Genomic DNA, 24,709 nt, shown 5'->3' on the forward strand with positions numbered 1-24,709 from the left:
AAATATTTCTTTGCCCAAAGATACTTGCCCGTTCCTTGTATCCCGAGAGGGTTTTGTCTTCCTTCGCCATAATTTATTGCACACTGTCTCAGACTCTGCAGAAGTTTCATGAGGAAAACTTTTTACCATGAACAGCTACTACCCCTGAGAATACACTGACTTTATGGCAGCATTAGGTATCCCTGTCACCAGGATATACTGCCGAGAAGAATACATTTTAAAGATGGCAATATGCCATTCACTATCTATTTAATTCTTTTGGATTCTTAAATGGACCTATTCCCATGACACCATTCTACCATAGTTCCCTTTCTAGCTATGGCACTTCAAGGGAGTCAAAGGCTAAGGACATTTTTACAGGTAAGTTTAGGAACATTCTTTTAGTGTAGCACATGTCACCCAAGGTTTTTCATGTAGGAGAAGCAGTGGTAGAGATGTGAGCTTTAAAAAACTATATATAAGCTACAGTCTTCATCCAAACCACCTTATGTGAAAATGCTAGATTTAAGCAGGGCTTGTGAGAAGTGTCAAAAATCTTTGGCTGTTGACTGAAATCACATCCAACTTGCCTGCTTTGAAAAAAGCCAGTGCTCAGGGAGAATTCACTTCTAGTGAGCTATTGTGCCAACATCCATAGGGAAATGTCATAAGACAACAGACACCACGCTCTGCAGTCCCATACTTACTAGATGGATCTGCAATCACATATGTTGCTAACAACTTGGTACCACTACATAAAAAAATGTTCAGTACAAATCACAGAGAGAACAAACTTCCTCCAGGTTTAAAAGAAGACAAAAATGTTAAGTTTGTACAATTCAACCTGACCCAGATCCTTTTACCTAGCTACTTTGCTAGCACAGTAATTGCTCAGAACCTTTAAAAAATGAAAACAATTGCAGTGGTTGCCATACTAAATGTGACGTCTCAGCATATTTCCAACAAAGCTGTTTTAAACTACACAAAGAACTTCATGGATAATTGCTTAAGAAAGACAACACTGGTATAGCATAATGGCTGAAAGTGGGACCTGTGGCCCCTAGTTCAGGGACTGCTAACTAGTAGCCCTACAGATGTTGCTGGAACTCCAGCTCCCATCAGCCTCAACCAGCACGGCTAATGGTCAGGGAAGATGGGAGTTGTATACAGGTACACCAAACTAGAACTGCTGTCGATTCAAGGTTGCCTCAGCCATCACTTCATGAGCCCGCCTGCCTCCTCAGGCTTCACCCTCACATTTGAACTGCAACATGGGAGTGGCAATACTGACCCGTACTGACAATAAACAAAATAACTGAAAATTAAATTATCTCATAACAAACTAATTACGACTCTGTTCATCAGGAAGAGGAAAGTAATTTTATTAGATGAAATTGTCCCGATACTCTTCGTTCTTCCCTTTTCAATGTACCTTTTTTTTTAGTTAGTTTTGTTTCTTCACTTAATTCTCTCACCTCCACTGTCCTCACCGTAGTTGGAAGGGTTTGGATCTTTAAAGGGCCCATTGTGCTGCAATCATCTTGACTCATGGCAATTTCTGATTTATGTGTATTAACGGGCTTGTTTCCTTGTAGCATTTCCACAGGTGTTCCATAACCATTAAGGCGCTCCAACAGCCAGCATTCTAATTTGATCTTTGAAACAGGATAATTATCAATTATTGCTTCTTGAAAAATGAAAAAGAAACCGGTTCAACGAGGCTGTAATTATATTTAATACATGTTTTGCTTTTAACAGCAATTTGAAGTAAACATCGTCAACCTTTGCAATTCACAACTAGTGAAGAGTTTATAGTGCTTATAAAGTTGTATCTAAAATATATCTTAGTCATCCTCTACAGAACATTTTGAAGACAATCTAATATTATAATTACACATTATACAGTAGCTGCTTTTTCCCACCACTGTAATTAAGGCATTCCCATTACAAACCTCTCCTCCCAAAATTCTAGTACTGGCTAGTAGGTACATAAAAATCAACACATGTTTTGTTAAACGAAAAGCTACTCATCAACAGAAAACTTAGTCCACAAGAATGACTTTGGGGTGACTTTGCATCATTGGCTTAAAGACATGGAAGAGTCACTGAACTTATTCCAAGTGGCATTTTCAAACTGATCATGTGTTATCTATCACTGACTGACAAACAGTGCAAGGCATGGTATACAAGGATGCCTGGTGAGTAGTTACGATATACAAAAGGTTTTATTCTGCATGTTCACGTTAATATACAAAGGATGAGATATATATATGAAGATGTATGTAAGATTTAAAACCACATTTGAACTTCTTCAGCAAGGTGGATGAAAACCATTTTTCCCCCCTCATTACAGCTGGGTGCAAAGAACACATGACACAAAAGCAAGCAAGACTTGTAAGTGGCAAATCTGTTAAGTCCTCCAAAGTTTGCAGAGTCTGTTACAGAATACAGTGGTATTCATAACATTCGATTAACATAGCCATGAACAGCCATCTTTTTTAGCTATTGCATGCCATATTGTGAACTGAGGTACCACACAATTGCTCTTCGTGCCTTCATAATTCTTTTCACATTTCGTGTCAACTAGATTTAAAAGCAACAACTGTGGGAAACGAGAGACCTGCTATACTCCCAAGACCATCTACTCCCAACAAGAGTTGCCCTAGACTATACATGTGAAACAGAAGGTGATCTCCTAGCTCTCTGCTGATATGCTCCAAGCTCACCTGTCTATGGGAAGGCCCTGGAGAATACAAGCAATGACTAGAAACTTCTAAGTAAGAGATCTCTTGTACAGTTCACATAAAAAGCTCCACACATCTTACTGGTCTGTTGCTTAATTTAGTCACTCTATTGTTTTCCAAGAGCCAAATTGCCATATTTAAGCCTTCAAAATATACTCATGCCACAACTTTAACGAACACTTTAAACAGTTGGGTTGACCCATAAATATTAATCAGCAGGATCACGGATGCACTTGCAAGCTATGCTGGAATACTAAGCTCTCTGTTGACTTAATTTTAAAGTATCTCCACAATCCCAAGTGACATTTGTACCATTCAAGGAAATGCTTCAAAATTAAATCATATAAATATACACAAAGTGTTTGCATTTCAGTGTGGGGAAGGGCATATAAGGAGATACACTAAGGCGTAAGTGCTTTCTCCGTAACATTAAGTCCATAGGACGACACTGGAAACATTTCAGTGCTGCAGTGGGAAGCTACAACACCAAGTGGGAAGTCTCAGCTACTGCTATTTTGCATATCATTTGCTTTTGCGCTTTTTCTTTTCTTTAAGTCTTATTGATTGCACATTTTCCTTCCGACATCTTTTTGTCCCAAGCTTTCATTGCATATTCATCATATATTAGCATGCAAGCCTTAAAAACGCTGCTTAGTTTGTCTGTTCCACATTTTTTTTAATGAACACAACAATATACATTATTAAAGAAAAATAAAACATTTTGTCTAAACACATCGGTTCTTTGGACCAAGCCCTTTCGAGTCACTGTAACACATTTTCTAAAAAAAAACCTTTTACAGAATATTTCTTTTAAAAAGAAAATGTTCTTTAAAAGAATATAAGCAGCTCTCTAAAGCTAAATGAGCGACAATAGAAGTAATGAAAATGGTCAAGTTTAGAACAGATTCAACTTATTCTTTTTACTAAGAATCAACAACTTTAGGGCTTCATTACAAGTAAGGCATTTCTCCCTTCTGCCACATCCCCAACCTCAATGGACACCTCTAAGAAGAGTGTGTCAAGGTCACATCATACTCCGGCCTTCTTCGAGTCTGTTTAACCAAGCACAATCTAATGCGGGGATGGGAAACCTTTGGCCTGCCAGATGTTGTTGGACTACAAATTCCATCATCCCTGACCACTGTCTACGCTAGCTGGGGCTGATGGAAGCTGGAGTCCAACAACACCTGAAGGGTAAGGGGCTCCCAATCCCTGAACTACTGGGATCCTTTCACGTTTGCTGTAGCATACGACAACTATCCACTCATCCATTCTTTTCAATGGGGCATGCATAGGAGAAGTTCACAGCAGATTGTGTCTTCTATCATCAGAATGCATGTGAGAATCCATGCTTATGCATATAGTGCAAGAGTGAAACTTCCAACAAGTAAACACAGGCTGATCTCACTGAATTTAAAGAAGTTCGGGTTTTCCCATTTCCACAGCAGATCTATCATCCACAGATGACTTATTTTCAGGTGGTCTCAGTAGCATCACTCCATCTGAGCCATGTCTGCACTCGCAGCAGTGTTACTGCTGGTGTTGCATGAAGAGTCCTACAACAGAATGCACCTATTTACAAAGGAACATGGCAGGCACAGACGTCATGACTGCGGCAGAAGCCTCACCTGTATGTATACAGAATGGTCCAGGTTGGTTTTACATCCAATATACAATCAACCCATGACACAGAACAAGTTGGGTGTGTATAACTGTACCTGACACACAACTAACCTGTTGATTTTTTGGGTGGGGTAGGGACAAGTGAAGTCACAGCCTTGAATTATATTTGTGATTTACTGTCCTCAATGCCTTTTCAGGCCACTTTTACATCACTCTGGCATGAATAATAAAATAGAAACACTCTAATAACATTTAATCCCCCAAGTTGTCCAGGGAAAGGTAAAAAAAGGAATGCAACCGAGAGAGAGTTTGGTTTGGCACAGGAACATAATGCAAATAAGAGGATGGTATATGGCAAGACTAGCTTACTTTATAAAGTAAAGGCTCCTATCTAAAAACCAACAACTTGTCCAGCATGTTGCATTCCAGCAGAATTTCACACTGATCAGATACCAAGATGCTGGGATTTTCAAGTGAATTACAGATGTAGCAATCACAGATTGCAGTAAAAAGTGTCTTTTGCAGGTGGAACAGGCCAAGGGGGACAGCGAGTGAGAGCAGAAGAAGACACAAGAGAGGGCGACGACTGTTTTGAAAACACTATAAAGTACTCCTTGGTGCCAGTTCTTCCAGGTCTGTCATTCATCCTCCTTGGGAAAGGTATGCTTTGCTCTTTTTCAGTCCTGATGAGACTTTTCTGCAATAACCTTGCATTCATACTACAAAATAAAAACACATAAATTAAGTGGTAAGTGTCTCCAAGAATGACACACACACACACACACACACACACACACACACACACACTAAAGGATACACTGTAAAAATTGAGAACAAGAGATGCAAATGAGTGGAGCTCAGCATGGTAAATTTTCTGGGAGCCCAGCTTTCCACCTTATTCCTACAATCTGCAGGTTGAATCCAACGTTGTGTTGAACGGACTTCCACTCACACAGCAGGACTTCATGATGCTGTCATGTGCTCTGCAGCTTTCCCACCCCCTACCAAACTTCTCTAGGTCTCCCAGCCATCCAGAGCAGGTTTAGAGGGCATGTTGTGGAGTAAGTTTACAGGGGTAGCTGAGAAGATGAAGTCCCATTATGCAAGTAGGAGTTCTGCTCATGCACAGGCAACATCAGTTACATCCTGGGGGTTTTTCCTACAAGGCACTGTGAACTGAATAGTGAGTGTAAAGTGGAGAACATGGCAGGGCTGGAAAGCGCAAGTACTGCTGTTTGTTGAGCTTCCTGAACAGCAGCACAGTTATCTGGGTGTGGCCTGCAAAGGATGGCTCACACATCTAAAGGTAGACAAAATTATTCACAAGTATGCTGCAAATAATCCCAGCACTGAAAGACTAACTTACCATTGCCAGCTGCCTGCCAATGTTCCCCATAGTTATTCCACCAGCAAAAAATATACAGGGTAACCAGGAACGCACATAAAGGAAGTCAGGAGATGTGTATCTAGGGAGAGATAAAGCGTCATGGTTAGGCCTGAAACAATGCACAAAGAAACAGGAAACCTCCGACACTCTGACGCTGTCGCCTGGGCTCAAGACTGCACTGGTACAAGTAACAGCTTGTGCTAATGCAACCGACACAGTCCTGTTTCTGAAAAACGAGACACAGCCCGCTCACTGTACATTGAAGCTTTGCAAAATGACTCATAAGCAGCACTGTGCTGCAGTGGCCGGGACACCAGCCCTTGCCCAGCAGAGCTGATGGCAGATCTTCCATTGGAATCAGCATGGCACCTTAAGTCCAGCCCAGAAAGTCAGAATCGGGCACTGGAAGTCAAGCAAAATCTTGAAGGCCCCTGACCCCATGCTGCACCTCCATGTAACGCCAGGCTTCCTTCCCTAGTTCCAAGTTTGAGATTGGAAAGGTAGCAATAGGGTTGTTGTTTTGGCCCTAGGTGCTATGGCTAAGCTGCTCATAGGTCACTGGCAATGCAGCTGCCCAAACACCCCTAAGCTTCTCCCTTGACCTTGTAAGCTAGGAAGAGGGCAGACATCTGCTGCAAGGTTGGGAACCCAAGTGTGGGGTCCTGCTTGTGGTCATGCTGCTTGAACACCTCTCCCCTTCTATTTCTTCTTTTTAAACAGAGCAGGCAGGTGTAGAAACACACAGTCCCAAAGCCGAAAGGACAGGCCCATGCAAATCCCCGCATCCTCTGGTCTTGCACACCATCCATTCTGATGGGATTGATGCATGCTGGGCACGGAGTCGGAATGGTTTTTAGTATTTCATCGGCACCAACCCCTGATACCTCTTCTAATATCCTAGCATTACAATCGCCATACTGAAGAGAAAACACTTACTGATAAACTCCATTGTAGACGAGAAGCTGAGTCACCAATGTGGCAAGAAATGCAATTCCTATTCCCAGGCCGAAGCCACTTCGAGAGCGATCAAACGTCCACCACAGCCCAATTGAAAGTGCAGCAAGTGTGAGGGACAACTGGATGTTGTTGGCAAAATCCACTTTCTGCAAGCGTCGTTAAGGAACAGTTTCGGAAGATCAGCGGAACACAGACTAATTGTTTGGGGGTTTTGCCTCAAAGGGATTGCCAGTAAGCATCACACAACTCTGATTTTCCTGACACTGAACAGCTTTCCGAAAATCAGATCTAACTGGAACATCCCTAGCTGACCATTTGCAGCACTCTTAGGACTAGACCAAAGGCATGATGTTTCAAATGCTTGTTTAGTAGGTATGCAATTACTCATGAGTGCGTGTTGGCTTGCAAAAGTGCCTTCCTTGGGACAGCCACCTTGCTAAAAGTTTACATGCACCCTGTCATTAGTGTGAACTCTTGTGCCACGAGAATGTTATTTCTTAATACTTTATTGCTTCTTGCTGCTGTTTTATGGCCAAGCTTTCTTCAGCCACACTGGATTTTTTATTGTGTTTATTAAGTTACTTTAAACATGTAGCTTGAAACTGTTGTAAATCACCCTGAGTTAACAATGGAAGGGCAACTAATAAATTCATTGCCACGTCGGGGAGTGCACCAGGCGTGCAATCCCAGTGAAGTGAGCGGGGCAGCTGTTGTTTAGCTCTTGGCCTCCTAGAAAAAAGTTTGGATGAGGCTGCCAACTTCATTACCATAGAGAAGGATACAGCACTGGCATGATTTATACCAACAAAGACTGCTACACACCGCATCACACTGGACCATTCCCTCTTAAATTTGTGTGGCTCTCCCAGGTGTCGATCCATGCAGGGGTACAATAACCCAATCACAGCTGTAAATGACAACAACAAAAGGCGAAAGGAACAATTATGACTTCTGCCAAATTTGCCATTCGCTGACGCTCCCTAAATTGGCTGATATCATACCATTCATTACATTACTAGTTAATTTTACGAAACGACATATTTTTTTATAACTTCCCGCAGATGAAAACACGCTAGCAAAAAAATTTCTGCCACTGCCCTTGCCTTCAGCCTTGTTGAATGCCCTCCAGATGCTTTGGACTAGAACTTCCATTAGCCCCAGGCAATGTGGGAAACCAATGTGCTGGTTTTGACCTATGAAGCCTCACGCAGCTCACTCTCAAGGACCACCTGTCCCCACATGAACCAAGTCAAGACTGCGTTCATCACCTGAGGCCCTTCTCCATGTGCACCCACTGAGAGAGGTGCAGAGGCTGGAAACACGAAAGCAAGCCTTTTGACTGATAGCATCCTGCTTGTGAAACACTCTCCCCCAGGAGGCATGCCTGGCACCACCGCTATGTATTTTCAGGCACCAGGCAAAAACATCTCTTTGAACCCAGGCTTTAGCCCCTTAATTTGGAGGGTATCAGCTATCTGTGGCCTCTTTTAGAGGGGTGGGGTGTTTGAGACCTATATATGGGTGTGTTTTTAGGTTCTCATTCTGTTTGGGTTCCTAATACAGTGGTACCTCGGGTTACAAACTTAATTCGTTCCGGAAGTCCGTTCTTAACCTGAAACCGTTCTGAACCTGAGGTGGGCTTTCGCTAATGGGGCCTGCCACTGCTGCCGGCGCGCGATTTCCGTTCTTATCCTGGGGCAAAGTTCGTAACCTGAGGTATTCCATTCTTATCCTGGGGCAAAGTTCGTAACCTGAGGTAACTACTTCTGGGTTAGTGGGTTTGTAACCCAAGGCGCGCGATTTCCGTTCTTATCCTGGGGCAACCTGAGGTAACCTGAGGTAACTACTTCTGGGTTAGTGGAGTTTGTAACCCAAAGCGTTTGTAACCTGAAGTGTTTGTAACCTGAAGTGTTTGTGACCCGAGGTACCACTGTATCCGGTTTTAAAGTTTGTACCATTTTTGCAAGTTGCTTCGAGTCACCTTTGTGGGGAAAGTGGCTAATGAAAGCCAACAACAACAGTGCGGGATGCTGGGAGCTGTACTCTAAACCTCCAGAGGGACCAGGGTGGAGAAGGATGGCAAAAGACAATCAAGCCAAACAAATGCTTGTGTCTAGAATTGCCAATCTAGGTCTAAAATAAAAAGGAAGCAAATGGTACAGTAAAATACTCAAGGATTTCAGACAGGCAAAAAATAAATAAATAAAAAGGAAAGATGACAGGCAGGCAGTTTAGAGATAAAACGAGTCTCTAACTGTGACCAAAATATTCCAAGCGCGCACAGACACACACACACCCCCGAGAAAAGAAAACCAACACATTCAGACAATTTACACAGACAATTCCTTTCAAATCTGAATCCTCTGTGAAATCTGTGGTGTATTAATTCCATGAAAAGGTACAAAAGGAAAGTAATTAGATAATGCAAGATACGTAGCCTTGAAGATTATCTTCAGCAGCAACAACAAAAACCTGTTTCCTAGACAATAGATCGGTTTATTGACCTGTATCAGAATCTGACAAGCAGCACCTCAGGAAAATATTGGCATATTATGGGAGGTTTACTTACAATAGAACCTTCCCCTAGTGCTGCCCCCTGACTCCACTGCCAAGAGGTTTCCGCTGATAAAAAGATCTTATGCAGCAACTGAATTCATTAAAGTATTGGCTGAATCAGTGGTAGGGAGACTGGAGAGATATGTACCCTACCCTGCCACAGGAATCTAGATGCCATTGTACTACAGCAGCCTTACCCAACCTGGGGTTCTCCAGATGTTTTGGGCTATAAATCTCATCAGCCCCCACCAGCAACAGTGTTTTGTGTTGTGTTGGCTCTTATGATGTAAGTAATGGGCCCCGCCTGCTAGCCTGCTCCCTCAAATATCACTGGTTTGCTTCTGGCTTACAAAAGAATTCAGCAGACCATGCTACTTACTTAAGACGATTATTGCCTTGCAAAATTTAAGAACATTTCTACTATAAATCAGATTTTCAAAATAAATAAATTTGGACCACCAAATGGAAATTGAAATCAGATTTTTAATATAAAAAATGAAGTTGGATCACTGAATGCAAACTGTCTGCCCATAACTGCTTTTTCTTTCCTAAACTGCAGCCATGGGAGGGGAGGTGCAATCCGGACTGGGACTGTAGCGGAAGCAAAGTGCTGGCGTCCTCTCCTACCAGCCCTGGTCCAGATTAGCTAGGCCTCCCTCTCTGCCTAGGGCCAGTCATGGTGATGCAGGGCCAGATTTAGGTTTGATGAGGCCTTCAGCTACTGAAGGTAATGGGACCCTTTATATGTCCAGCTGCCCTTTGTCAACAACAAATTGTCACTGTTTTTGGTGTTGAATGTATGCTATATGGTAATTTATGGACCTAATAGGTATCTAAAGCCATTTGCACATGTTACCATGCAACCAGTCCATGCAGAATGTAGGCACCCTATATATAGAAATGAGCAAACCAGTGATATTTGAGGGAGCAGGCTAGCAGGCGGGGCCCCATTACTTACATCATAGGATCCTACACAACACAAAACACTGTTGCTCTATGTAGGTTTTATTTTATTTGTTTTTAATCTTATATTTTGGAAACGTACATCCAGTTTCCCCCCTTTAAATTTCTTTGGGGGGCCCAAGAGAGTGGGGTCCTAAGCTATAGCTTGTTTAGCTTACACGCAAATCTGGCACTGGGATGCCATGCCCAGATTGGCCCATGAGAAGCAATGACGAATGGAGAATGCCTGGCACTCTTTCCTCTGCCAGAATCTAAGACAACCCAGCAAGCTAATCCCTACTAGCAGCAAGAGGGGGAGCTGTAACTGGGCAGCACAGTTGCACGAACCCAGCATCTGCATATCCTCCGATGTGCATGCATGAGTTCTCAGCACATTAGGTTCCTATGTCATTTAGTCAGGGCTACATGATGCACCTCCCACATCCGTGACTCTCTGTCCACCTCATTCTCCATGGCTGAGCAGAGGAGACAGGGAAGTCCTTAGATACAAAAGGTGCACCTAGACCTCATGTTCCTCTTAACGACCTTTGCCCGGTTCATGTCCACAGGTGTCTTGGAGGAAAGGAGGAGGAAATGCCAAATGGTGCTTCTGCAGACTGAATCAAGCCCATGATGTTTCCCCTAATAAGGTTTCTCTCTGGCCGCATTTGTTCCGACATACCTGATGCTGTTCCACAGCAAAGCGGTACCCACCAAGCCGAAGAGAAGACGCTGGTGATCACATCTGGTGGGAACAAGGTGACGTTTCTCTGAATTTGTAGCAAGTTTAATACTAGAGCAAGAAAGACACCAATTAAAAACAAGACTATCCCGCGGATCATCAAGTTCAGGCTGTGGCTGGTCACCGAGGAAATGTACGGACCGCACTTCTTTGGGATGGATGGCTGCGTATCATCGTCATCTGCCATGGCCGCCTGTACTCACAGCAAAATGCAACGCATATGTTGGGAGAGAAGGGAGGATGACCAAGAAGCTTGAAGCAATACTATTTTTCTTAATTCAGGGTGTATTCCAAATCCTGTGCAAAACAAAACAAACAAACAATATAATTATGGAACGCACACATAAATAATCTTTGAAGAAGGCTGCGGAAGCATGGCATTAACTCACGAGGACTTCCTACTAGCCAAATTCTGCAGCTTTCACTCCTTGTACACCATTGGAGAGCTACTGTACAGGGAATAAGTGGCTGGTGGATTCAACCCATTCCAAAGATGCTTCTGAGCAGAAAACAAGCACAGTCGCTCTTGGTGCGTGTCTCAGCTGCCCACTAAAATACAGAGGCATCAGGTTCTGTAATGAATGCACACAAATGTGTGTGAGCAAGAAAGGCTTTTTTGTCACTATTCACAGTGGGGAGGACTGGGTTAAAAGAGCACTTTGGCAATGTGGCCACTCACATGGGAATAAGTCAACAGGTGCCCACTGCTCAACTGAAAATATAGGTTCTGCTAAAAAAAAAAGAAGTTGCTGATATAAAGATAAATGTAGCATCACCTTAAAACACACATAAAGAGATGCTTTTCTATATGAAAAAATTAACACCCAGATATTCAGCTTAATTGGCAAGAATTTGCAGCTTTCATTTATTTTAGTACAATAAAATTCTACTCCTCATTTGTGAATAAAAGCTTTAAATCCTAGGATGGTATGCATCCAGGTTTTATTCAGAGTAGACCTATTGACACCCATGAACCTAACTTACCCATGCTCATTTATTTCAATGGGTCTACTCTATGTAAGACTTAGTTGAGTAACACCGATAACCACCATCTGAATAGAAAGCTGCAGAAAACAAAATGGAAATAAAATGATTTTTACTAAACTTTCTGGTTCATCATCACTGCTTCAGGAATTATTTAATCTTGACAAAACTGATACCAGGACTTTTGGTCTCTATTGCTGAAAGATTCAAGGCCCGTCTCCCCAAAAGCTGAGAACTAAACATGGAATATCATAGGCAGCCAAACATTCATGGGGTAATGGTGAATCACCGAAGTAGCATAGCCTGTTTTCTTTTGTTTTCTTTTAGCCAAAGCCTGGCACACATCATGTTACCACAAACATAAACATACCAAGTCGATGTGGCAACCTCCCAAAGAGGTGCTTCCACAAATTGCTGTGATAGTAAGTTATTAGCGATTGCATAATAAACTCCACAACCTAGCTTTAAGCATATTCTTGCATTGCAGGGGTTGGACTTTGTGATCGTCAGGGTCCATTCCAACTCTGAAATTCCATGGTTCTATGATTTCTAGAAGAGGTGCTTTTCATAGAATTATAGAGTTAGAAGGGGACCTCGAGGGCCATCTAGTCCAACCCCTGCAATGAAGGAATCTTTCGCCCAATGTGGGGCTCGAGCCCCTTAACCTGAGATTAGGAATCTCAGGCTCTACCAACTGAGCCATTTCTGGTGTTGCTGTGTGCCTCTCTTCTCCCCACAAAAACATCATTCAGTAAAGGGACTTTGAAAGGTGTCCTCAATTTCTGAAACAGGTTTTATTAAGACACACAGTGCTACGGTCAGGTGAGTTCAAGGGGTGCTTGCGCAACAGTTCTTCACACACTTAGCCCCGTGCCAGAAGAACAGAACATGCAGAGAAAATGACTAAGGTACGCTTTGAAATCAGAAACCTGGCTGGGCAAACGTGCGTAACTCCAAAGCTGGTGCTCTATGTGGTAGAAGAGAAAAGGGGAGCCTTTCAGCGAGTGTGCATGTATACCTGAAGCACTTCATAGGAATAGGAGAGCTGTCTTCCTGGATCAGACTAAAGAGATATCAATTCTAACATCCTATTTCCAACAGGAGCCAGCTAGGTGCTGACAAGCAGGACAAGGAACGAAACAGTCAACCCAACCCTTTGGTGCTCAGTATTATTATGTTATTATTGCTTATTTCATCTATGAGTCACTTCCCACGAGGCATCCCAAAGTGATTCACAGGATAATAAAAACATATATAAAATAGCTACATAGATAAAAACAAATGAACACATATATTTTAAAACAACAGCAGCACGTGAAAGTTTTAAATCTGATACAGAGGTAAAGATCTCTATTTTGAAGGCTTGCTGAAACAGGAATGTCTTTAGGACTCACTGAATGACAATAGGGGAGTTGCCTCTCTGATATGTAGCAGACATAGATATGTTCCAAAGGGGAACATTCTGAAATGATTCTGAAATGAACCTCTTTAATAGGGTGGTACCTGCAGGATGCCCTCCATGGAAGGGCACAGTGATCAGCTGGTTACGTAGGGGATGACTCAATGTTTAAGTTATCCTTGTTTAGATAGCATCGTTCAGGAAACAGAACTCGCTGTGTAGGTGGTGTCTTTAGCTCCATGGTGAGGTGTGCTGCATGTACAGGCAAACCTCTCAAGTTTTTGCAGAGTTTCCAAGCTTAACTCCATTCAATGGTTTGCTTTGCTCGGAAAAGCAGAAGTCACCCACAGAAGCTTCAGCCAAGCCACACAATCAACTCTTACTCTGAACTCACAACCTAAGACTTCAAAAAGCATTTCTTCTTGTGCCCTTTTCTACATCTTGCCCCCAATGTCTTAGCCATCTGCCTTCCCTCAAGGCTTTTCATCCAACTCACCACAAACTCTTCAAAATCCATCAAAAAGCTGGACCGCCAAAAGCTGGACCATATTACCACCAAAAGCTGGACCGCTGAAAGCATGGGTGCTGTGTTGACAATTGATGCATTCTTTCAGAACCTGCACACTAGTTGTGGGCAAAGATCCACCACCACCTATTGCTTCCCATCTGTGTATCTGGTGCAAAGGGATCCCAAAGCATTCCATATAAGCTGTACAGAACCTTGCTAGACTACCTTTGTGGAAGTGGGTTGAAAAGTGATTGCAGCTTCCTTATTTTTTACTTTTTACTATGCTCAGTTGGCAATTTGTTGGGTGCAGAAGTGCAGGCCAGCAGCAGTACTCCACACCTGCAGGCAGTTCTGTGTGCTCCGAGAATCTGCTGAATAAGAGGTGGCGTAGAAGAAACACGCAGTCTCTTGCTGCTACATCTCCTCCACTTGCTTATGAATAAGCGCTATCAAAAGATGCAAACGATTGGCAGCTTCAGAATGTGCAAAACAACGCTTCTGGGGGAGGGTTTCCCCCTCCCTTTAACGTTCCAGGTGACTAAGCTGTCAGTCAAAATACTTGTTATACACGAATGTGAGACTGGATCCATGTAGAACAAGATATTTGATTGACAGGTTGGAAAAAGAGGTGTCTGAAAAAGGAATTCTGCCAGTCTGATCCAGAGGGTGTGTAGGGAGAGCTGGTGAGGAGTGTGGAATTTTCTTGAGTACAGTACTTGATGTAGAAGGCATAGAAGTATGCCTTAGTTATGTGATCATATGAGTGGTTGTTTTTGTTTTGTTTTGAAGGCTGATTTCCCCACTCCCAACTCTGCAATTTATGCAGCCTAAGCTTTCCTTTGGTCCAGAATGACCTTGTCATAACATTCTTTGCTCTGGTGACCATCAGGTCTCACTTTTGGTTAATTGCCATCTCTGTGCAGACTTCCTATAGTAGTTCCCTATCACTTGCAGTTCTCTTCACAGTTCAACAGTCAAGTTGCCTACTGATCTAGGCAACTGCAAGTACATTACAGTGTTTTGCTACAAAGCAGGAAATAGAGTTTTCAGACTCTACTATTGGGTTTTGGAAGGTCCGCTAATGTTTGAAACCTTGTCCAGAACCTCGTTCTGGGTTTGTAGTCAAGACATCAAGCACAGTTCTGAGACCGAATAAAAAAATTCCTTCCAGTAGCACCTTAGAGACCAACTACGTTTGTTATTGGTATGAGCTTTCATGTGCATGTACACTTCTTGTATCTAAAGAAGTGTGCATGCACACAAAAGCTCATGCCAATAACAAACATAGTTGGTCTCTAAGGTGCTACTGGAAGGAATTTTTTAATTTTGTTTCGACTACAGCAGACCAACACAGCTACCTACCTTTAACTAGTTCTGAGACCATGTGTCAATGACATAAATCAGTGGGCAATGCCTTGGTCTGATGGTACTGTCCCCAATATAGGTAGAAAAATACCACAAAACAGATATAAAATACAAAGTTTTTTTACAAGATCCAAGGGCAGCTACAACATCAGTAAAGAAATAAAAACAAACACCAAATCAGTTAAAACCAATTCAAATATTTTGCAAGGCAGCTTGCAGGCCAGAGGCCTGTATAAATAAAAATGTTTTTTGCTTGATCCTCCTCAACTGAAAGCTAAGCCAAGTGTTCATTCCCCACCAACAATCTTTTGCAGATCCCCTAAAAAAGACATGACAAGGCCGTCAGTCATTTTTCAGTTCTTTTACATATAAAATGGAACGGTCTTACATTTGACAGTGGATAGGGGACACAATAAAGTATTTACAACAGTTCAAACAATCTGCCAGACGTATTTGTATTAATGTAACATATTTTATCTCACTGTGTGCATTTCTAAACATGTTTTATCCTAAAATAAATCATTTGGTTTGTTGTTGTTGAGCCAAGAACTACATCACAAAATCTGGAAAAATACAAACTCCGAAGGATAATTAGTCCACAATCTGCAAGGAAATACAGATCAGGCCAGTTCACACTGGAATTCACAGAAACTGAATTGTAGCTGCACCCTGAGATACCTTTAATTTATAAATCAATTTCTCGAAAATGAGACTAAAGGCAACTCAACTATTAACTATTACAATACTTAACTATATTAACTCTTCTTGAGCAATGCACCAGTATCACACAAATTTATGGTTGAGTGGCACATAAAGCAAGGTAAGAAAGATCTCCTGTATTGAAGCAACTCTTGCAAAGCTCCCTTGTGAAGGTATTGCACCATCAGTGGCCTTGAAAAACGAAGGCATTTTCAAAAGAAATACTCAGCCTGGAATGCAGAATACTATAGTACATGTTTACAAATTATTCAAACCTTTTCTGAAACGATGGGGAGCAAATATCCTAAACAACAAGATACCTATATAGCAGATTTCCTATTGATTTTAAATGAAATGATTTTAAATTGCATTCTGTATGAACAACACACACACCTCCTTTGTACAGTACCACAATAACTAGACTCACAAATATGAGTCCGCTTATTTTTGTTTGGCTTGTTATTTCAACCATTATTTGTGGTTGCCATGCCAGAAAGCACCATGAAAGGTGTTTTCTCTTCCTGGTGAGGTTTGCTATGGCCTTTGGGAAGGAGCCTAGTGACAATCTTGTTCTCAGTGTACATTACAGGGGCACTGCAAACAGATTTAGTGGATCCCATTTATATAGCCATTGACCACACAATAGCAGATTCAAAACAAATGTACAGATCGACCTGTATGGACAGCTATCTGTAGGTAACCACTTCAATGAAATTGCCGTTACCATGCTTCTACAACCTCTCAAGAAAGTTGGTGATGGTACCAACTCAGTTCGGTGAGTTCCAGAGAGGACACATAGCCATGTGGTAGCTTACCTCATGTGGTTCCATCTATAGTCACCTAGAAAGGCATGGTTGGAACGCAAGAGCCATAGTGATGGACAAATAGAAATTGCCTAACACTGCAGGCCAACCCAGAGACAGGAACAATCTATTGAAGATATTTCTACTGCCGCTGGTGATGCAAATTGACATTGCTTTTAAATCCCTTGAGTTAATAAAAAAAAAACGAACAAACTCTCCCCCACCTCACTTTATTCTTAGATGGAATTGATAAGAGCTTGATATAAACCTTGTACATAATTATACATCTTCAAAATCCTTGAAGAAATGACACCAAAATAAGTGTGTGTGTTTGGGCGGGGGGTGAAGATACCTTTTCAAAAACCAGAAAACAAAGAAAGCGCCTGAAAACTAAAACCCACACTACATCCACTCCCTTTTATGCCTTCTGTGACGTAGTCAGTGACCTGATGAAGTGCCTTGTCCTAAAGGGATGACATCTACTGCAGGATGCAGCCTGGTGGACATTGTGTTGCGGTTAGCTGGGAGCACTGAGCTAGGACCAGGTTCAAACCTCCTCTCAGGCATGGACTTCACTGGGTGGGGACGGGATGAAATTTGGGCAGGCAGGGGAAGATTGGCAAAACGACATAATTTCGCCTTGTGCTTCCTTTTATGCGCAATGGTGGGATATAAATACAAACAGCAGGCAAGAAGAAACCTTCATTCCTGGTGTCGATGTAGACAAGCTACGGTACTTCCTGAACCGGATGGTCTTTGAACCAGCCAATTTGGGCTGTCCCAAGTTCAGGTTTGGCTGGTTAGAGGAAGAGGTGTTGGGGGGGTGTATGTGTGTGTGTGTATGTAAGTCTGGAAAGAGGACAGGTTCCCTGCGCCTTGTCTTGACTCTCGACCTGGCGATTCAGCTGCTTGCAGGGGGTTGGACTAGATGACCCTTGGGGGTCCCCCCTCCCAACCCTACAACTCTCTCTACGAAAACATGTGTCGTTCTCTCCGGCTTGACAGGAGGGCAAGGAGCACCAAGCACCCTTTTGCGAAAGTAGCGCTGTCTAGACGGGGGGTGGCATGAGAATCACAACTAAGGCTGACCATCCGTCCGTCTGTCTGTCTCCCTCTGACTGGCAGGCGTCAGGAGCCACTCAGCTCCGTCACCATAAACCAGGAGGGGCGCGGGGAAGGCTCTACAGCTGCCTGTTACGCATAGATACACATAGACATATAGATATATGGTAGCCCCCTCCCGCCCCCTCTGCTGCTGCTGCTGCTGCATCCCCTCCGAAGCGCCCTCCCCGCTCGCCGGCTGCAGCCCCGCCGCGGCCGAGTCCCGCTCCCTCCCCGCCCGCCCCGCCGCAGGCACGCCGAGCTCTCTACTCACTCTGCCTCCGCCATCTTCTCCCTCCCCTGCCTGCCTGCTAGTCTCCGCCTCCCGCGTCTTCTCTAACCCGGCAGCGGGCTCGCCTTGCCGACGACGACGACACCTGACTCGGGGCAAAGCCGCTTCCGCTGAGCCGCGGAGGCTGCAGGGAAGTCCGGGGCCCTAGAGGCCGCCGGGACCGGGCAGCAGGGTGGTGGGTGCTGCCGGCTGCCTCCCAGACCGACGACGAGAAGTGGGGGGTGGGCACCTCACAATATGCAAGGATTGAGCTTTGTGCGCTTCCTAATAAATTTGGGTTGCGAGTTGGTTTGCTTGCTTGAGTGTGGAGAGAGAAGAAGTTCCAGTCAACTCTTCCATCATCATCATCATCATTATTATTATTATTAGACAGATATGCTTCAAACCAAGTAGGAAAGAGGGGTTATGTCTGCGTTTGGGTCCTGTCGCATTTTCTGAGCCATGCCTACACTGCGAATTTAAATTGCTGCGCAGGGAAATAGTGGGTTAGATTTACAACTGGTCGTCTGTTTTCAAACTTAAATGTTTGCTATTCTGTGTATATTTTTACCTGGATTTGGATGCAACAGAATTCGCTCCTTTGCCCATACTGGTCGATCGTTGGACTATTGTTTGCTAAAAGTAAAAGTTAGCAATGCTATTTATATTTAAAACTGAATGATTATTGCACCCAAAGCTAACAACAGTGCTGTAGCCAGCTCTCCCCCCCCCCCCCCGCTTGGCAGACCCCTTGAGAGAAGTATGGTAGCTTTTCCTTCATTACATCAGCATCTTCACAAGCAGAATTGCTGCTTGGCCAGCTGTTGTTAAAACTCCTAAGGGTCCTGCCTGAAAAAATGAAATAAAATAGCAAGCCTAAAATGTTTACAATAAAATAAAAATAGAAATCAAAGTTAAGTTGTATAATGTCCCACAAAACTGCATTGTGCTGTATTTTTAAATTCATCAGAATAATAAAGAGCAACTACCAATTGGATAATTGTTCTCCATTACTTGTGCAGCTCTTTACAGATGGAAATAAATTTTACAGTTTCTTTACAATATTATCCCACCCCAAGGACAACTGTTCAGTATTCCCCCTTTTAAAGGAAAAACTAGGGCTGTGGGTTTAATTGATTGACAAATTAAATCCATTTAAAGAAATCTGCCATGCAAAAACAATTACCAGTAGATGCCTACAGTAGTGAAGATTGGTTATTTATGGTTCTTGCTACTACTGTATTTCATTTGACCTGTCTGTAGATTTATTGCAGGATAAGAGAATTCCTTTCCTAAGGTGGAGTGACCTTTTCTGGTGAAGATAAGCTTTCTTGCACATCACTCCTGCCTGAGGCTAGAGACTCTCACACATGTAATAAGTACACCTCAGAATCTTAATTCAGGAGGTGTGTGCCTTTTCCAGGTACTGCTACTATTTGATTGCTTAACTGAGTGGAGTTATAGTGGAACAGTTGTCTCGGAGCCCATTCACGGCGCTTCCCAGATGTGATCTTACACAGTTCCACAAATTTGTGTATGAAGGAAGTGTGTATCAAGGATGGGACACTGTATGGATTGCACCAAGAAGAAGTGACACTTGCCACAGCAAGTACATGTGAATTCTGCCACAGACACCAGGACAAATAGGGCTGCCATATTTCCCCCTGCATGAAACTCTTTGCTGCATAACATGCAGAAACCAACAGGGGCAACTTATTCTAGATTGTGATGGATTGCTGGAAAACACTCTTGGTGAATTTTGCCTGCGTTGCATCTATTCAAGTAAAATAGATGACAGCCTTACAAGTGTGAACAGCTTTTGTGAGAGTGTGGCTGGAGTAGATTTGGCACAGCTGGGTGTCATTCATCAGAGGGGCAGGCCATCGGCTGCGATGCAACAGGTCTAAGGGTCAGGAGATCAAACAGCCAAGTTTAGGTAGCAGGTTCAAGGAACATAGTCAAACCCAGAGATAGCAATACAGCCTGCAGCAGCAGTCAGGCATCAAAGCAGTAGGGTGGCAATGGTAACCACCCTTATAGGCCTGTAGATTGCTGCAGTGACATGCCCACTGTGGCACGATGCAAGTATTTTAACACTTCAGTGCTAGTTGCTTCCCCAATGTCTTTATGGCCCTCAATTCTTCAGTAAACTAGGGGGTTCGGGCTCCCTGGCACACAGGGGCAGGTCATCATGAAGCAAGACACACTTGCAAAGGTGACCTAGCCATAGCTACCTGAATTTTGAGCAGGTCATTTTATCTGTCAATGACAAAATAATAAATTTATATTTTCTGCAAGATTTTTAGACTGCCCTTCCACCATACATAGTGAACTTACGACAATTTCCAACATAAAACAGATCCTATTTAACAGAAAAGAACTGTAAGACTACTTCAGCCTGATCATTAGTAAAATGCAGCAGTGCAGAAAACCCCCAAAACATTAAACCACATTTACTAATTTCCTCCAAAGGCTTGCAAGAACAAAGTTTTCCTGGTTACGCAACAGACTTTAGTAAAGGGGCCCGTTGAAGTAGTCTGTGTGAAAGAAGAAGAAGAGTTTGGATTTGATATCCCGCTTTATCACTACCCAAAGGAGTCTCCTTTCCTTTCCTTTCCCCCACAACAAACACTCTGTGAGGTGAGTGGGGCTGAGAGACTTCAAAGAAGTATGACTAGCCCAAGGTCACCCAGCAGCTGCATGTGGTGGAGCGGAGACGCGAACCAGGTTCACCAGATTACGAGACTACCGCTCTTAACCACTACACCACACTGGCTCTATATAACTATAGATCCTATACTTCTATATATGTAATTCTATATAATTCTATATAACAGAATATAGTGTTTGGGGTGAGGGAGCTGAGTTTGAGTGTGGGCACAGAAAATAGCAATGTGTTGATCTGGGGGGCGGTGACATTTCCACTGAAGCAGCATAACACATTGACCCAGAAGAAGAACAAGTTAGTCTTTTTACACAGGCTACAGAATAAATAAAAGAAATGAAGGCAATAGTGGATTTGTTCCTGAGAAATTTGTTTTGGGGTAAACGAGATAACAAAAAGTTAGGTTAACTTTAGGCAAGATGAGTGCCACACTGTATATTTGCAGGGACATCAGAGTGGTTCTGCCTTCAACTCTACATGAGATTGCTGTAGCAAGATTTCTACCTTTCTGCAGGATTATCCTTGGTAGCAGAGTGGTGCCTAAAAGACAGTGGGAGGTCTTCAGTGCCTCAAGAGTTCTGCTTCTAAGGGCATTAGTGTGGGAGTATCTTGATTGCATTTGGGGGCCTCCTGCATACTCCTCCTCAACAGCCTGTCGGTCCCTTTCAGAGTGGGCCAGCTTCATTTGTACAAACTCTCACAGCTTATTTGCCATTGAAATTAGCTGCAGTTCAGCCCTCCTAAGACAATGTTTCAAAATTGGGAGTGGGTGCGCTATCCTCACTCCCAACCTCCACATGTTCAAATTAAAATCTGTGTGAAGCAGTGTTCTTCAGCCTTGGAGTTCCCACAGGTTGTTGGGACTCCAGGGACAATGGGAGTTGTAGTTCAACAATATCTGAGGAGGACCTAAGGTTGAAAACCAGTGGCATAGACAGCTGGCAGCAGAGGAGACCCTTAGCTACCCAAGATGAAGGTATGTAGTTGACTAGACTGCAGTATGAGACACAAGAGCACTCAGATTTAAGTGGGAGAAACCTAGCTCTAGATTTGCATTGTGGAATAATCAAAATGTGAAATCTACTATTTGTCTTCATCATACTTCATTGGGTATTGCATCATAATTCTAAAAAGCATTTGTATTGTGTCAGTCAGACTTAAAAAGGGTCCCCAGGCAGTTTACAATATTAGAATAGTGTTGCAATTAAAACCCATAAAACGTCAAAGCAAACCAATAAAATGACTTCACATGCAGGTAAGAATTAAAATACAGCAAACGCTTGACAGAATAAAAATGGCAGGTTACAACAGTCCTAACCCCACCAATCTGCTGGCTATAGGAGGTTAAGACTGAGCAGAGGAGAATGCCTACAGATGCCTACAGATATCTCTATGGGCCTCATGATACCACTGATGTTGGACATTCCAGGGTGGGGTGGAGGCCCTTTCATTTATTGCAAATAGGCTCCCCCCTGTACAACAGTCCAGAAGTGGCACAACTATTTCTTCCCTTATTAGAACCGGGGGGGGGGGGGCATTAGAAAATACTGATAGCTGTACAAAGGGAAGGGAGCAAGTTCCCCGCTCGCCCCCCAGTGCTCACACACTTCCATTGCCTCCCCACCATGACCTGGCTTTAGAAGTGACTACCTGACACTTCACACATGCACATACTGAGGATTGCACTGATAAGCTACAATCCAATATATGTTTACCTGGGACTGATGGAACTTATTGGCACTTCTGAATAGACATGTATAATAGAACTGTACTGTTAACCTCCACCCCACCCCACCGGGGGGAAATCGCCAATGAAGGTGTCAGTCTAACCTCCCTCGAAAGGCGGTATCAGTCTGAGCATTTTTACTTTTAGCCTATAATTAAATATACTGTATGCTCTAAAGCCACGCAGTTATTAAAAGAAAACCTTGTTCCTTTGAATAACACAGTTTGAATATGTCCTTCCTGTTGGATATTCAGAATTTGGCATGCAACATTGGGGGCGGGGGCAGGAATGCAAGTGTTGCTTGTTTAAAAGCAGCTCTTGTAAACATTCAGCCTTTTAATTGCTGCCAAATCTTAAAGGAAACTATAAGAACCAGAATAGCTGTTCCAATGCATATGCAAAAGGGTTGTAATCAAAACTGGTAATGTCCAGTGTGTAGGAACATGGTTGTGCATAAAGGGAGACAGCACACGGCTAACAGTTCCAGCAACTCGGCAAGAGTGCAGCCTACAAGAGATAAGTCATATAAAATTGGTTTTTCAACGAGGCTGACATGTTAGAGAGTAAAGATAAAGAAACAGCTGTAGCATCAAATCATCAGCTCACATCGCCAGCTATAGAGGCAGAATACACAATTTGAGTTGCATTGACTTATTTTATCATTTATGAAAGATTACCGGATAGTCAGTTGGAAAGACTAGAGTTCTTTGTTTATCTGTAGGCCAGGCATTAGTCATGCACAGATCACCCTTTTCTGATCATGCAACCTGTGTTTAATTTCATATTTGGAATCCTCTCAAATCCACACCCATTAATTTTTATTGTTAGTTTGTCTTGCTACTTATATCCTGCCTTTTGATAGATAGATAGATAGATAGATAGATAGATAGATAGATAGATAGATAGATAGATGATATCAGGAAGCATAGGCAGGTTATTCACACAGGTTTAGCTGATGAATAAACAGCCAGCCAAATATATTTTTGGCACCCCTCCCCATCAGGGGAAAAAGGGTGAGTAATGATCTACATTGGGATCTAGTGGGGAATAAAGATCTACATTGGGATCTACTGCCTGTGGTTCCTGCCATCTGAGGCAGCTTGCCTCACAGGTGGGTTGGCCCTGTGAATAAACATGCACCTCCCTAATCACAAAGAAATGTGTTAATGGGGCCCTCAGGTTTGGGGACAGGGTGACCCAGCAGAGGACATTCTTTCTGGTAGCCCTAAATTGTGGAATTCAGTGCCCACAGTGGTGTTTCTTGTGTTTTTAATATTCTGTTAGGGGCCATTGAGAGAGCTTAGGGCAACCCAATCAGATGGGCAGCATATAAATTATTATTATTATTATTATTATTATTATTATTATTATTATTCCTTCATTTACAGCCTTCCCTCTGCGCTCAAGATGCACCTCTTTAGCCTGGCCTTTCATAGTTGAGAGAGATATTTTTAGGAGACATGTGACTGCGATTTGTTTTAAACTATTCTCAATACTGCATTTTATATTGCTATAGCCTGCCCTGCAACTTTCTGGTGAAGAGTAAGTAGCTAACAACAACAACAACTTGTTAACCAATGTAGGTTAACACTGCATGAGATCAGGCTGCCTACCTTCTGTAATCAAAACTTAAAACTAAATAAATACCAGCAAATGGAGCAAAGAAACAAATGGGTGCTTCTTGAGTCTGGCATTCTAGGTTGAGCTGTGTCACAGCTGCACAATTTAAGCTGAACCAAGCTGAACACCCTGGGTGGTGCTCTTGCACAATTCCCATTCACTGAAATCCAAGTTGCTCAGGAGAACTTCCAGCAGACGACGCCTTTTGTTTTGTAAAGAAAATATCCACTTTGACAAATGGAAGTAATTGGGCATCTTTCGCCACCAAGAAAAAGACTTCTTGATTTATTGGGGCGAGGGGATACTAGCACCGTCATCAAGAATATTCCGTTAAGAATGAAACATACACGTTTAATAAGCTTAAAGAGCCTATTCAATTCAACGCCACGAAAGCCACTGTTATCTAAAACCCTTACCAGGTTTCGGCTTGGGAGCAGTCACTGAAAAAGCACAAATTAATAAATGGAGATAAATGTAGGGTTATAGGCAAATGTCATGTCATAGATTTACCTACCAACAAGACACTGGCAAGGTTTAGGTCAGGGGTTAATGAAAGACATCCAAAGGTCATTTGGTGATTATATGAGAGCATGGGTTTAATAGGGTGCCGAGACGACAGACACTGACAGAAGATTTAT

The 24,709-nt window shown here is 42.9% G+C and overlaps 1 protein-coding gene across 3 annotated transcripts; it reads right to left on the reverse strand.

Moving 5' to 3' along the window:
- Nucleotides 1-1,690: 1,690 nt before the first annotated feature.
- On the reverse strand, nucleotides 1,691-18,212 carry INSIG2 (insulin induced gene 2). 3 transcript variants are annotated; one of them, XM_083512935.1, is made up of 7 exons: nucleotides 18,064-18,195; nucleotides 11,134-11,227; nucleotides 10,871-10,981; nucleotides 7,473-7,597; nucleotides 6,670-6,836; nucleotides 5,713-5,812; nucleotides 1,691-5,065 (listed from the first exon to the last, which is right to left on the reverse strand). In XM_083512935.1, the coding sequence occupies exons 4-7, from the start codon at nucleotides 7,569-7,571 to the stop codon at nucleotides 5,024-5,026; spliced, it is 408 nt and encodes a 135-aa protein (XP_083369061.1). In that variant the 5' UTR covers nucleotides 7,572-7,597; nucleotides 10,871-10,981; nucleotides 11,134-11,227; nucleotides 18,064-18,195; the 3' UTR covers nucleotides 1,691-5,023. The 3 variants fall into 3 exon arrangements, with proteins under 3 accessions (XP_083369061.1, XP_083369060.1, XP_083369062.1); XM_083512934.1 differs by having other exon boundaries at nucleotides 10,871-11,227; nucleotides 18,064-18,212; XM_083512936.1 differs by lacking the exon at nucleotides 11,134-11,227.
- Between the last annotated feature and the right edge of the window lie 6,497 nt (nucleotides 18,213-24,709).

Source organism: Podarcis liolepis (assembly GCF_965112155.1).
Source record: "Podarcis liolepis genome assembly, chromosome: 1".
NCBI lineage: Eukaryota > Metazoa > Chordata > Lepidosauria > Squamata > Lacertidae > Podarcis > Podarcis liolepis.